At 45.6% G+C, this 14258-nt stretch overlaps 1 protein-coding gene across 2 annotated transcripts in view; it reads right to left on the minus strand.

Moving 5' to 3' along the window:
- The window catches only part of IMPG1 (interphotoreceptor matrix proteoglycan 1), a 1923199-nt gene that overhangs the window by 886415 nt on the left and 1022526 nt on the right, over positions 1-14258 (minus strand). For both annotated transcript variants that reach the window (XM_069606284.1, XM_069606285.1), the window contains exon 9: positions 10456-10476. In XM_069606284.1, coding sequence (XP_069462385.1) covers positions 10456-10476 — 21 coding nt within the window. The remainder of the gene's footprint in view (positions 1-10455; positions 10477-14258) is intronic.

The raw sequence follows: 14258 nt of genomic DNA on the forward strand, positions 1-14258 counted from the left end.
AAGTGCTGCTGGGAATCTAACTGTGACTCCCTGTTAAACACATAACTCCGTGGGGGGTGCTTACATTGCTAATCTAGCTTACCAGCATTATTTTTGAGTTTTATGTTTGTGTGTGTAGTAATGCTTGCAGATTTAAGGACAAAGAAGAGTGCGTTTATCGTTAGTCCTTTCTGGGATCATAGTAATGTGTGGGCTTCAGTTAATAGGGCGGTTAGCAACCGGTCACCTGGGACCCACACTACATTGTTAAAAAAGGTAAAGAAAAAGAGAAAAACAGTCACATACTGCCTGGCAACAGAAACTTGGCAGCCTCTGGGCAGTAGTGTATTCCCAGCATCTACACACATTCTGCGGGTCAGCCAACACAGTGGAGAGCCAACAGCTGAAGGGGGCTGGGATAGGGGAGTAAGAGGCATGTGGTGGTACTGACAGTAGGGAGTAAGGTAATGTTATGTTATGTTAAAAGTTCTTGTACAGCACACTCTTGCCACTGCATAGTTTCTTGGCTCTCTGGTGGATCTGTAAAGCAAGGGGGGGGGAGTTAGTAGGACTGAGCGGGAGAAAACAGCAAGAGAGTTGTGATGTGCTGCTCTCAGCTTCAGTTTACACTGTTCACTGAGTGTAGGTGTGTTTTTTGGTTGGTAGCCATCGTTGTTCTGTTGGGCGAGGCTATGCGTGGTTTGTTTTGTTGTTGTGGTGTAGTTTAAGTGCGTGAAGTTTGTTATACTGTAGGGGTATGATTGTGTTTTGTTCAGAGTATGAAAGGTGTATGCAGAAGGATGAGTTTTTTAGTAGGGTTGGTTAGTGGCAGTACTCTATCCGACCCTCTCTGTTTTGATTGACTGTGGCCTGTGGGGTGCATTTAAAGGCCCCAAACAGAAGTCCCTTTCACATGGATAGCAAGATTTTAAACACTGAAATAAAACAGCCTGGCATTTGTTTTTGTTTTTCAAAGTAAAGTTAAAAAGCCATGTGGGAAGGGGCCTACCTGTCATTACCAATGGACAAGCAGCATTTTAATGTACAAAAGAAGGAGTACACAAAGATCCCTATCACATGGAAAACAGTATTTTTAAACATTGAAACCAAAAACGGCCTGCACACCTGTGTGCAAATAAAAATGGCTTTAAAAAGCAAAAGTGAAAAAAATATCACTGCTCACAGAAAAATGTCAGGAAATCAAAACATGATATGTGGGTTGACAAAAGAAATGTATGTTATGTTTCACCCACAAAACTTAGGTGACATTTGAGGAGCCATTTTGTCTTCATGAAAAAAAAAATCCGCACAGGGCAGACCCTTTTGCTGGCTGAGGGCACACCTTCACAAGGAAAACTCCCACTCCCAGCCTGGATGTCATATCTCTCATCTAATGACCACCCGCAATAAAAACGTCCTGCTAAAGGTGTCGAAATTCAGTGTCCTCGAGACCTGCTGGCTCTGAAAGCAGGGACTTCAAGAAAAGTCATCCTTGGTTGGAGCACGACTAATATGTGTGAAAATTGGGGCACCCACTTCGAAGAGCAAGCTTCCAACACAAAAGAGACAGATGAAGGTAGAGGCTGACCCAGTGAAAACAAATGGCCGGAAGCAGGAATTGCCATTTGTCCCACAGGAAAATTCACAATTAAGTTAAAATGACTATTATCATTTAGGCCTTTTTCTCAGCAACCATAATGTGGATTGATTTCATTTTTGTACCATTTTTATGTAATTTTCAGGACATTTTGGGGATATAAAACGCATCTACCCGTGACTCTTGGAAATGTAATGGCCAGCTAAACTAGGTTTCTGCCTGATCTCAACATGTTCCAAATGTGAGAGTTGGTGAGTGGGTGGAAAATGAAATTAGGGATATGCTTAATAACTTACATATTCATAACTGTTGTGCTTTTTATCAAACGGCAGAAAGGTGCCACTTGATACAGATTTGGCGGTTGGTGTATGGACTGGAGGGGGGTATCTGCACTCCTGCTCTCTATATAGCAGAGTAGAAACACAGAGCACCCCAGCCAAGATTCCATATATAGTAACATTGGACGAGCAATCAAGGCTTAAGCTCTCAGGGGGTGATGCAGGCTGGTTCTTAAATACAGTGTAGTCCGCAAGCCCCCACAAAGGAATGTACACACACTATTTTAGTGATAACACAGTTCTTTATATAAATAAGGTTCAGGTTATATACACAATAACACACTTTGTGCTCAGGCAATGCTAAAATGATAAATATATAAAGTCTCTATGTGGTACCACAATTACTCTTGATTCCATTCAAATGCACCAACTGCTGAAAGTTTCAAAAGGTGTGAACAATCAAATAAGTTGGTTAAACAATTGACAGAATACTGGGCCCCTACCCCTAGGAACAGTTCTGTCTGAGGATCCCTCCACCTGGGCAACCTGTAAATAAGATATATTGACAAGCCCAGTCCATATATTGTTTAGCAGAGTTTTATTTTCTTATACAAATGTTCTACTACCCCAATGTACCTGGTTTTGCAGAGTTCGACGATGGGTCTTCAACGGATCCTTCTTGAGTGAACTCCCTTTAAGGCAGGAGCCACAGATCATCGTGATTCCTCAACGAAAGGGTGAACAATATTGTTGAGACGGCAGCTTCGGCCTTCACGCTGCTCATTGGTGATCAATCGAGGACGTCCTGCAAAGATGAGCCATGCGGTGCACCTCGACGATGATAGTTTGTTGCTGCAAAGCAGATCAATGAAGAACGTAGGCCCAGCAAGGGCGTTGGGTTGTTGGTGTCTCGCGTCGGCGATCGGGACTCGACCACGGCTGTCTTTTGGATGTTAGTCAGCGTCTTTGTGGACTTGGGGTGGTGGGAAACCCACCGGCGGATTCTCCGTGGTTTCCGCAGCAACCTTGACTTTCCCTGGCAGGACAAATCGGTTGATGGTGATGGGCAAGGGAGTCCTTGATCCAATGTCTTAGGCAATGGAGCGTTGAGGCTGCGGTCGACGATGATGGTTGTCGACGGTGATGGACTTCAACGTATGGGCACTTCGCTTCAGAATCCTTGCTGGTCCCCGTCCCCAGTCGGCAGACTTGTGATGACTGACTTCCAGGGAGCCTTGGTGAAGGTTAGCTGATGCTCAATGTTCCCTCGTAGCTCAGAAAGAGGTCTCCTAGACAGGTCCTCTCTTGGATAAGTTCTTGGAGACACAACAGCTTTTGGATTGCGATGAAGAAAAGCAGCAGCAAAGCCTTCTTCTTCCAGCTGGGCTTCAAGGATAAGCATCAAGTTTCGACTTCAGCTTCTGACCAATTCCAGTAAGTGAGATGTCCCCAGATGTACTGTTCTGTCTCTCATTCACACTGCTGGGCCAAGATCAGAATCCAATCATTCAGCGGGGCATTTATGCAGGCAGGCAGCCAATCAGGGTCACCGTGCATTCAGGGCATTCTTTTCCATCCAGACACTCACAACAAGGAATGTGGCTTGGGAGAGTACCCATCAATTCAGCACTTCACACTGCATTCATACCAGTTTCGGGCAGGACTGCCTCATTCATTGTGTCACACACCAGAAACCAGACACCGATAACATGAAATGTATATTGGTCACACACTCCATTCAACCAGGTCCCACCCTGAGGGTGTACCCACTGCATACAATCACTGGTACAGCTCCAGCCAGTCTGGCCTGAACTTCCCCACAATACCATATATGGAACTTCCACCCAACAGCCAGTCAGGGGAAGGGACAGAGTCAGGGCTTCCCAGGACTTTGGTAAAACAAGGTAACAGGCAATAGAAAGAAAGAGACCACAGAAGACATCTTGTCTCCTATCAGGAATCAACTGATTCCAATGGCAGGGCCCAGGTATCCCAAAATGGAGGATACCCTGCTCTGTGGGCCACGTCCAGGTGCCCAAAACATACACTAGGGGTACAGGGTTGTACCCTCAGCTATGGGTGCCATAAGGGTATTCCAAGGGTCTGTTCACCACGACCAAAAAGAAGGAGAGATGCACTGCCAGGAGTCCTGCCTGGACTCCTGTGCATAAAATAACACAGAACACACATGACAAAGGGAGTACAGGACAAGGACATGGAGGCCCTGTCCCTCCAATGCATTTCCAATGCATTTCCAGCATCACAGTCACCCCACCCCCCCCCAGACTGAGGTTAGGGTGGTGTAATCTCCCACAAGATTGATTCCCTCATCCAGACGGTCAACATAACTTCTGGAAAGGCCATCCACATTATCATGACTCTTCCCTAGCCTATGCTCAATGGCGAAGTTGAGCCCTTGCAGGCTAATGGACCACCTGAGCAGTTTTGGGTTTTCACCCTTCATCTGCATAAGCCATTTTAAGGGCTTATGGACTGTTTGAACCTTGAAGGTAGACCCCGTAAGGTAGGGCCTAAAAAGCCCAAGGCTCCAAACTATGCTAAAACATTCATTTTCAACAGTAGCCTACCTAAGTTCTCTACCCTTAAGTTGTCTACTGATGAATATGATAGGATGTTCCATCCCTTTTTCATCTAACTGGGACAAGACAGCTCCAACTCCGGTGTCACGGGCATCAGTCTGAAATATAAAGGGTTTGCTGTAATCAGGCGCATACAACACAGGTGCCCTACACAGATTTTCCTTCAAACCAGTAAAGGCTCTCTGACAGTCTTCTGTCCAATTAACCTTCCTCAGTTGTTTGGGTGAAGTCAGAGCTGTCAGAGGGGCAGCTATGGTTCCATAGTGTGCCATGAAGTTACGGGAATACCCAGTGAGGCCCAAAAAGGCTCTCACCTGGGTTTGAGTAGTGGGAGTCTCCCAGTCATGTACATCCTGTACATCCTGTACCTTACTGGGGAGAGGTTGGATTCGACCCCCTCCTATCTAATGACCAAGATACGTGACTTTACCCTGAGCTATCTGGCACTTGCTGGCCTTGATAGTGAGGTTAGCACTTTTCAAGGCCTGCAACACCTTATCCAAATGAGTCAAATGCTCTTCCCAGGTGGAACTGTAGACACCAATGTCATCTAAGTAGGCCACACAAAAGGCCTCCAGACCACTGAGCACATGGTTGACTAATCTTTGGAAGGTGGCAGGGGCATTATTCCACCAAAAGGCATGACTCTAACTGGTAGAGTCCCTCTGGTGTTGAGAATGCAGCCTTTTCCTTGGCATGGTCCATCAGAGCTATTTGCCAATAGCCTGAGGTAAGGTCAATGGTGCTAAAAAATTTGGCGGCACCTATGGTGTCCACAAGCTCATCAGCCCAGGGCAATGGGTGCGCATCAATTTTGGGTGACGGCATTGACCCCTCTGTAGACCACAGAACTGCCAATCCTTGGAACCTGCATCAGAAGTTGACTTGGGGACAAGGACCAATGGACTGGACCAGGGAATGGTTGAGAGTTAATTTACACCCAGATCCAACATCTTGGCAAACTCAGCCTGGATGTGGTTCTTAACCATGTCTGACATTCGGTAGCACCTGCTTTTGACAGGTACACTGTCACCAGTGTCAATTTTGTGCCTGCACCATGGGTGAGGCCTCATGTCAGCGAGAACAGAGGGGCATAGTGCCGGAGCAATGCCCTGCAGGCCCTCTGCTGCTCGTGTCAGATCTGGAGAGAGATGCACTCCCTCCACTGAGCCATCCTGAGGATTGCTACACAGCAAATCAGGAAGGGGCTCACTCTCATCCTCTTCTTGCTCAGAAGCTCGGCTATGGAAAGACTTGAGCCTGTTGATGTGGAATACCTGAGGGGTGACCCCAGGGACTCTCATGTCAACCAGATAGTTGACCTCGCCCATCTTGGAAATTATCCTGAAGGGTTCAGTCCACTCATCTGCCAAAGCTCTAGGCTTGGTAGGCTCCATCACAAGGATCTCCTGTCCTGGAGTCCAATCCACTTGTGATGCTTTAAGGTATTTGCTCAATTCCTGGCTTGCCTTAAGGTTCGCTGTCACCTGGCTCATCATCTGTGTCATCCTCTGTCTGAGGCCTAACACATAGTCCCCCACCTGCTTGGCAGGACCTGGAGGGGTGGCTTCCAAACCTTCTCTGATCAAGGCAAGGGGCCCCCTCACAGGATGTCCAAAGAGCAACTCAAAGGGGGGCTGAAACCAAATATCTCTTGAAGTACTTCTCTGTAAGCGAACAGCAGGCATGGCAGGAGGAAATCCCATTTCCTCCTTAGGGGCTCTTCCAAAGCACCCAGCATGCCCTTGAGAGTTTTATTAAATCTCTCAACCAGACCATTAGTCTGGGAATGGTAGGAGGTGGAGAATTTGTAGGTTACTTCGCACTCTTTCCACATCGCTTTCATGTAACTTCAACATGAATTTGGATCCTCTGTCAGAGACCACCTCTTTAGGGAATCCAACTTTGGTTTAAATGCCCAGCAGAGCCCTGGCAACAATGGTCCGAAGGGGTGGCATGATGAGCTAGGACGAGGATGAACCGATGACCAGCTGAAGTGGCAGGGTCAAGGGGACCAACGATGTTGATGCTCACCCTCTCAAATGGTGTACCATCCACTGGCAACGGCTGCAGTGGGGCAATGACACTGCCTCTGGTCTTGCCGGACAATTGACAAGTGGGGCAGGTCCTGCAGTGGGACTCCACTTCTACCCCCATCTGGGGCCAGTGGAAATGGGCAGAGAGACTCTGCTTAGTCTTCTTGGTCCCAAGATGACCAGCTAAGGGTACCTCATGTGTCAACTGCAGTAGGAAGGGCCTGAGGAGTAAAAATAAAAGGAGTACAGGACAAGGCATGGAGGCCTTGTCCCCCCAATGCATTTCCAATGCAGTGACCATTGCAGGGTACTTCCCAAGATTGTAAAATTGTTGATGTCATTGCTGCTAAATAAGCGGTACTAGACTAGGACAGAGGACACACACAAAAACCAGATAGAAAAAGGAGAAAGACAGGAGGACAGAGAGAAGAGACAGACCATCAGGAAGGCTGCTGACATTTACCATCTGACAGCTGTAAGGAGACACCAGAGGAGATTGCTGAGAGTGCATCTGGGTGAAGCTGTCTATCACTTGGAAGGCCTAAAAGCTGACTGGGTCCTATGGTGGACAGCAGGAGGCCAATTTTTGAGAGTGGAGTGATCAGACCCCTGCCCTATCTTTCCAGAGTCTCCTGAGATGCAGCTGGCTTTCCTGAATCTTAACCAGAGGCTTGCTATGTAAGTAGAACTGAGCCCAGGGAAACCAAAAGGCGGGGGAGTCTTCTTTCCTTGAATCCTCGTCGTTTATAGTAGGTGGGGGACAAAACTGTGTAGATCCTTAGCCTATGTAACCAAAAATATTAATTTAATTAATTCACCATTTGGCAGAACACTAAGGGGTGATTTTTGTCAAAATTCAAAATTAACAAAACTCACTACCCCGAGTGCACTGAAAACTATAGCCTATAATTTTATTGGGTATTCCTTGGTGTCCAGCTGACCCTGAATTCTTTAAGGAAGAGGGGTGTCTTTGTTCTTAAATCAGTCCAACCTTATTATCCAGCTTCCCCAACACAGGCCTTTCAGTAAGGGGGGGGGTCTGAAATCTAGAATTCCCCAAAGCATTCCAATTTTTCTGTCTGACTTCCCAATATAGACCAGAGCAAAGGGGCCGGGGGGGGGTCTGAAAAACAAAGCGATAAATCACCCTATGTTTATTTTAAACCCAAAGTTTGGGCGAAATTATATTATTGATCAGTGTAATTATTTTGTGAAGTGAAATAGGCAAAAAGCTTACAATTGCGATTGGGTTCTTTTTAACTCACTTTTGTGATTTAATTATGCTGAGAGAAGTTGATTGTGTTGTGCCACGGATAAAGTTGTGTTTTCATGCTTATTTCCATTACTGGTCATTTAAATAAATACTAATATATTTCCTGTACACCGGCCTGTTTCTTGGCTCATTGTTAGCTCAGGGGAGAGGGATCCCAGGGGCATGATATGTGTCTGAGATAGGGCTAAAAAAAAGAATCTGTTAAACAGTTTGCTGCATAGCCACTTGAGTGGGGAGGGAAGGAACTCCCTGTGTTGAGGGTGGCTTCTCAATAAACCATTACAGGCCGATATCCCTTCCACTGTGATACATTCTGGTGTGCTACAAATACCACTCCTATGTTGCGTGCAGAAGTGAAGGTCCTCAATAGAGTTATATAGTGGCAGTACCTTTTCTACCCCCAGTGTTCAGACTAGGTGCCGCCCATATCCCTTCCCCTTAAGTACATTTTGGTGTGCTGAATTACCACCCCCAAGAGTTCCTCAATGGGGGGGGATGTGTTCCCTATGCCCTGTGGTCCATCAGTTCTGAGATCGGGACACCTTTCTCTCCCCTTTTTTTCATCTGAGACCGTCTATCTGTGGTCCAATTAAGTTGGACCCATCTCTCTCCCCCATAAGAGAGGGATGGCGGGGTGGTGGGGGGGACAGCTGATAGAAGTGGGTTTAGCTCCTGGAATCCCAGATCCACCAGCACTCAGAGGTCTAAAATGCCACTCCCGGTGCTAAAAAGACTTTTAGACCTGGTTTGAGGTCTGTACTGGGTTTTATGGACTGTTAAGACCTAGTTTAGTGAGGCTTAAGTAGCCATAACACCTCGTACAGCCTGGGGTCCTGGTCTGCAAAGCTATTAGTACCCCCTATTCTTGCTAAAGACATCGAAAAAGGACCAGAAAGCAAAAGTTGGAGCAAGAATATCTTTTTATTGTGGAAAGTAAAGAAAGCGATTGAGGGACATCGAATGGTTAATTTTTCATCGTTTGACGTGCTAATGGATACTGGTGAAGTAAATGGAAATGAGGCTTTATGATGGTAATGCTGGGGCCGGGAGCCAGGCCGAGCAGATGAAAAGCTGAAGTGTCAGGTGTTCAGCGACATGTGTCGCTCCAACAGATGATAGAGATGAGTAATATCGGAAGCACAGAGATTATTGGTCAGCCAAGAGCATTGGCAGTGAGGCACAGAGGGTAGTGGTGCACAGAGAACATTGTGAGTGAGGCACAGAGGGTAGTGGTGTGCTGAGGGCATTGGGAGTGAGGCACAGAGGGCAGTGGTACACAAGAGCATTGGGAGTGAGGCACAGAGGGTAGTGGTACACAAGAGCATGGGGAGTGAGATATAGAGGGGAGTGGGGCACAGAGGACATTGGGATGAGGCACAGAGTGTAGTGGTGCACTGAGAGAATTGGGAGTGAGGCACAGGAGGTAGTGGTGCACTGAGAACATTGGGGTGAGGCACAGAGGGTAGTGGTGCACTTGGAACATTGAGAGTGAGGCACAGATGGTAGTGGTGCACTCAGAGAATTGGGAGTGGGGCAGAGAGGTTAGTGTTGTGCCGAGAGCATTGACAGCCTAGTAAGGCAGAGCACTAGGAACTTGACATATTAAACAATCTGCTGGCTATACTGGTCCGTTTAGCCCGGAGATTATCCAATCAGAGAAACTTATGAAGATTTTAAGAGTTCTAATTGGCGTTAGTCTTAGCCATTTTAATGGTACTCAATTTATGAACCTCAAAACATTGAAGGGTTGAGTAGGAACTGCTGTGATTCTGTCCTATGTTCTGCAGGCTTAACACGGATGGCTAGCGCAAGCAGTCAATTTGCTGAGCTGGCATGGGCTAGCTTGCTAAAACAAGTACAGGTAAACTATGTTTTTATATCACATTATAAACCCCTTTCCAATGTTTTAGGACGTTAGCAAGTGATAATTATCTGTGTTACCATTGAATATTTTAGGGAATAGGCCAGGTCAGCGTCCCAGATATAACAATAATCACCCACACTCATGGATTTATGATGGGGCTGTGACCCCAGGACTGGAACAGTAACTTATAGAATTCTGTAAGAATATTTAAGGAAAGCTGCTATTCTACCAACTGGGCAAGGACTAGTCCATTATATCATCCTGGAATATTTAGGCAAATTACCTTCTCCCAACCTCAAATAGTTTAGAGTTGCAGTTAGGAAAATACATTATATCACTTTGCATATTAAGGCGATTTAACAGATACACCTGCAGGAGAATTCTTTGACTGGCTGTAACAATAATAAGGAGTTTGTCGAAAATGTGGGTCCAGGGAGAGTTGGATTTCCTTAAATAATCAAATATAATATTATTTAATATCCTAACGTTAGGTTATTTTAGTGGCCAGTTGTTTTACAAGTTCGATGCTTTTTTTTAGTACTGCATGTGTTTTAGCTGAATTGGGCGTGGCTATATCAAACATGTGCTCTAGCAATTTTGCATGTAAATTCATTAAGTTGTGCAGAATTGAACTACACTTGAAGCAATATACCCCATTGCTCTCCTATGGGGTCATTTGTATTCAGAATGTGAGCGTGCTACAACCAACAGCTTCACAATACAGAGATCATTGTGCCACAATATTACTGCCCAGAATATTACATGTCGAGCATATACAGGTCACATGTCTAGCACGTAAAAAAAGAAAACGTTTGCCACGTTACCTACCCATCGTCTTCCTTCTTCTGTCTTCATGTCATCAAATAGTCCAAGAAATAATGGAGTGTTGCAAAAGGAAAGAAAGACATTTGTGTGAGCCGGTAAGCAATTCAGTCATACATCAAGTGCACAGCATAATAATGTGTTTATCTTTTTTTCCAAATATATGGAATGTAGAAGCCTGTCAGCAATACAATTGCACCTTCCTCTTCCCCGGACAAATCGCATTCATGCTATTAAATGTGTACACGTGAACGAGAAGCAAACGGAGAGGACTTTACAGACAGGTTATTTTTCTAGGCCCCTGCGGGAATGGCACAAGCCCCTCGTCACTGGCGCCATCAGACTAGCATTGCTCTATTTCTGCGACATTGACGTTTAACTGATGCTACCTTCAACATGCACTGATCCTGCAGCCTAGAGATAGCAGCTTACGCCGGAATTGCACGTGCCTGGCAAATCATCTCTGGGTGCATTTTCGATTTGTAAAGCAATCTTGAACCAATGATTTCAGGTTGAGAAGGGAAAGGGCTGGTGACACTTTTTAAAAAATAAATAAAAATGGCAACGTTATCAAAAACAAAATATGGTGTTTTTTTTGCAATTTGTGTTTTAACATCTCTTACAGTAATAGAACTAGTATCATCATAATATTAGTAGCTGCAGCAGTCAGACTACTGCATTATTGGAAAATGCCAACTTTTATTTTTAAACCCCTTTACACCACATATATATGCAGGGGGAGACCCCCGCACTCTCCCCACCCATTTAAATTTTCAATTCTAAAATAAAATCATTTTCGGCTGTCGTAATTGTCAGGGCGACATTTTGGTACGATTCCGAACTGTTGATAGTAGTAATAGTAATACTGTAAACCCAGTAATAAGAACAAGTAGCAGAGTTAGTAGTACTAGTAGTAGTGGCAATATCAGTGATAATTGAGTTAAGATGAAATGCTGAGCCACCACGTGTGTATATCTAGATATGTTTTGAAGAGTGGCTCCCATGAATGGCCCCCCTTGTCCCCATGAACATGACGGCCCGAAGAGTCAAGAATGCCCAAAGCCACTCATTATTCAGGCCACCCGCAGGAGCACTAGTGACTGACACATATGCAGAGAAGTACTCTCTCAGACAGCCATACAAACCTTATCCAGTCAATGTCTTTATGGATACAGGTGGTACAACAGTGGTCGTAGACCCAAATGCCATGATGGATGCAGTGACTAAATGCTGAGAAACCACTGAGCTGACATCATTTGTAACACCACGACATAGCTTCATTAGTCATGAAGTATTCTAGCAACCATGCACAACTTCACACAGACACACACCCGTGTACATGAAGAATATGCTTACAGTTCTGTAGATAGAGGACCAATATATATACATACTGTCAAAGCTTTTCATTATTTTCCCATTAGCCAAATGCAGAAACGCTGAATGCAAGGCAACGGAGAGATGCAGAGCAAGCCTGGCAGGACCAAATATAACTAACCTATTGGAAATATAGTATGGTCTAAGTGTGTAAAAGTCATAGTATAAGTATAATGAAAATCACATAAGGCCTCGAACTGCAGGACAAGAGACGAGAGAAAATCAGAACCAGGCTGCACAAAGCAGGAAGGCCAGGGCTCACAGCCAATGTCAGAGACAAGCAGCACATTCCAACCTTAAGACGACAAGGGGACAGATACAGAAAAACAGAATAAAATCCTAAGAATTGCAAACCGGTAGAGCTCGATTTTGTGGTCCTCAACCATGTGATGCTGCCGAGCTAGACAATGGTCATTCACCCGCAGTGGGAAGGCGAGCAGTTCTCAGCACCTCAGACACGAAGTGAAACATGAATAAGTTAACAACGTTGCAACATGGAGAGCACTCTCAGAGGCAAAAGTGGTATTGCTATCAGATACATTGGGCACACATAGGGGTCATTACAACCTTGGAGGTAACCATGCCGCAATTTGCAGCATGGTCACCCCCTTACCGGGTACCGGGTTCCTTGAATGAGGAATTACCGGGCCATTCCAACCTTGGAGGACCCGGTAATTCCTCATTCAAGGAACCCGGACCCGGTACATCCCCATTCCCATTCGAGCCCCCATCGGGCTCAATGGGAATGGGGGGGCTAACAACAGGCCTGTTAATAACGGGCCCATTGTTAGCTCCCTGGTCTGCTAGCGGGACCCGCTAAGGGCGCCTGGTTTTACCAGGCGCCCTTTGCTGGTCCCGCGAGCAGACTCGTAATGGGGCCATAAGGGGTTGATGGGTCTGGCACCATTACCGGCGCCGTTAACCCCTTACCGCCCTCCTCGCAATGATGCCCATAGTCATTCACATCATCTTGAAGTGGTGCAGAGAGGGCTGAGAACTGAACTGGGTGCCAGGCCTGAGGAGACCAGTTCCAGCCAATCAGGGGACAGAAATCCAGTGGTGGATGGCAGGGGACACGGGCCAATGGTAGTCCTACAACAATGTAATAAATAGTTTAATGGGGAAGGGACAGGCCAGCCACCTGACATGGCAGGACCAATTGAGTAGGATGTATAAGGGAAATCCATAGGGTATACATTCTGAGTACCCAATGTGTACATGTGATAGGTTTTTTAGGAAGGGCCCAGATTGTGACGCCATCTTGTATCAAAACGGTAAGACACGAGTTTGGGAATGGAAACTGTGGATATTCTTGAATGTCTTGCATGATCCCTGTCGGTTTTTGTAATAAACAACAGTTCGAACTTGTCCTTGGCTGAGTCCTCCATTTGTTCTGGAGGCAGGGTTTTTGGGCCCTTGCGAGCTGAACAGGTGAGCTCGTAGTAACCCCCAGACCTCTGGCATACCTCACCAACAGTTTTTTCTCTAACTATTTTCCGCTATATCTTTCACCCCACTTCCCTATTTCTTTATTAATTCGACCATTGTCCTGCCAGAAGTTGGTTGTAATCCTCTACGTCAGTCAAGAGCGTTGTGCAAACATTCTGGTTCCCTGACTTGTACCTTCATGTACATTTGGGTTATACCCTCCTGCCACCTTTTACGCAAGGAAACAACTGCATCTCCGGAAAGGGGATTTTGGAAAATGTGGTGTATGCAGCTTTTTGTCAGAGCCGACTAGCATCAAGTTTAATATTTTTATTTTAGTTATTTGCATTTGTATCGCGCAACTTGCAGCGCGGAGGCATGGAGGCGCTGTTACAAGAATATGTAAGAAGTTTGAAATACAGGTTCATGCACCCTTGGGCTTCTTAGTTAGTTTGCTTAATTATGTGTGTATGTACCCATTCATGTTTTGCAAGCTCATGTTGAGATACTGTGTCATAGTTTGTCCTAGGCATACCCTCTCTCCATATGAGAGAGGGTATGCATGGGAGTGGGTCTCTTGCTCGCTATACCAAAGGAAACCAAGCTTCGCCTCCCTTATGATGCACAACAAAGCCAAAACATGTCTAGGGTTGCTTGTGTTTCCTTGTATAAGGGACATGGCCTAGAAGTTCATTCTGGTCTGCTCCCATTGGTGTCTGTTGCAATGCTAATTTCCATATGACTGGTCCCCTTCTGCAATGGCACAGATGGGCTAACAAATGGTGGTGTGGAAGCTTGCCGAGAGCTATGCCTGTGGTTAAGATTAATTCAAACCCTTCCACCCTTCACATGTTTGGTTATTTAAGCACTAAGTAGCAACCGAAAAGGGTATATTACTCTGTATAGAACACAAGAAAACATAGACAATCGTAGCATGATTTTACCTTCATTGTGAAATAAATGCTACAGGCTTCCACCTTGTTTGCTACTCTTATTGTTGATAACAT

Source organism: Ambystoma mexicanum, chromosome 4p (genome assembly GCF_040938575.1).
Source record: "Ambystoma mexicanum isolate Mex_15411 chromosome 4p, UKY_AmexF1_1, whole genome shotgun sequence".
In the NCBI taxonomy this organism is placed as follows: domain Eukaryota; kingdom Metazoa; phylum Chordata; class Amphibia; order Caudata; family Ambystomatidae; genus Ambystoma; species Ambystoma mexicanum.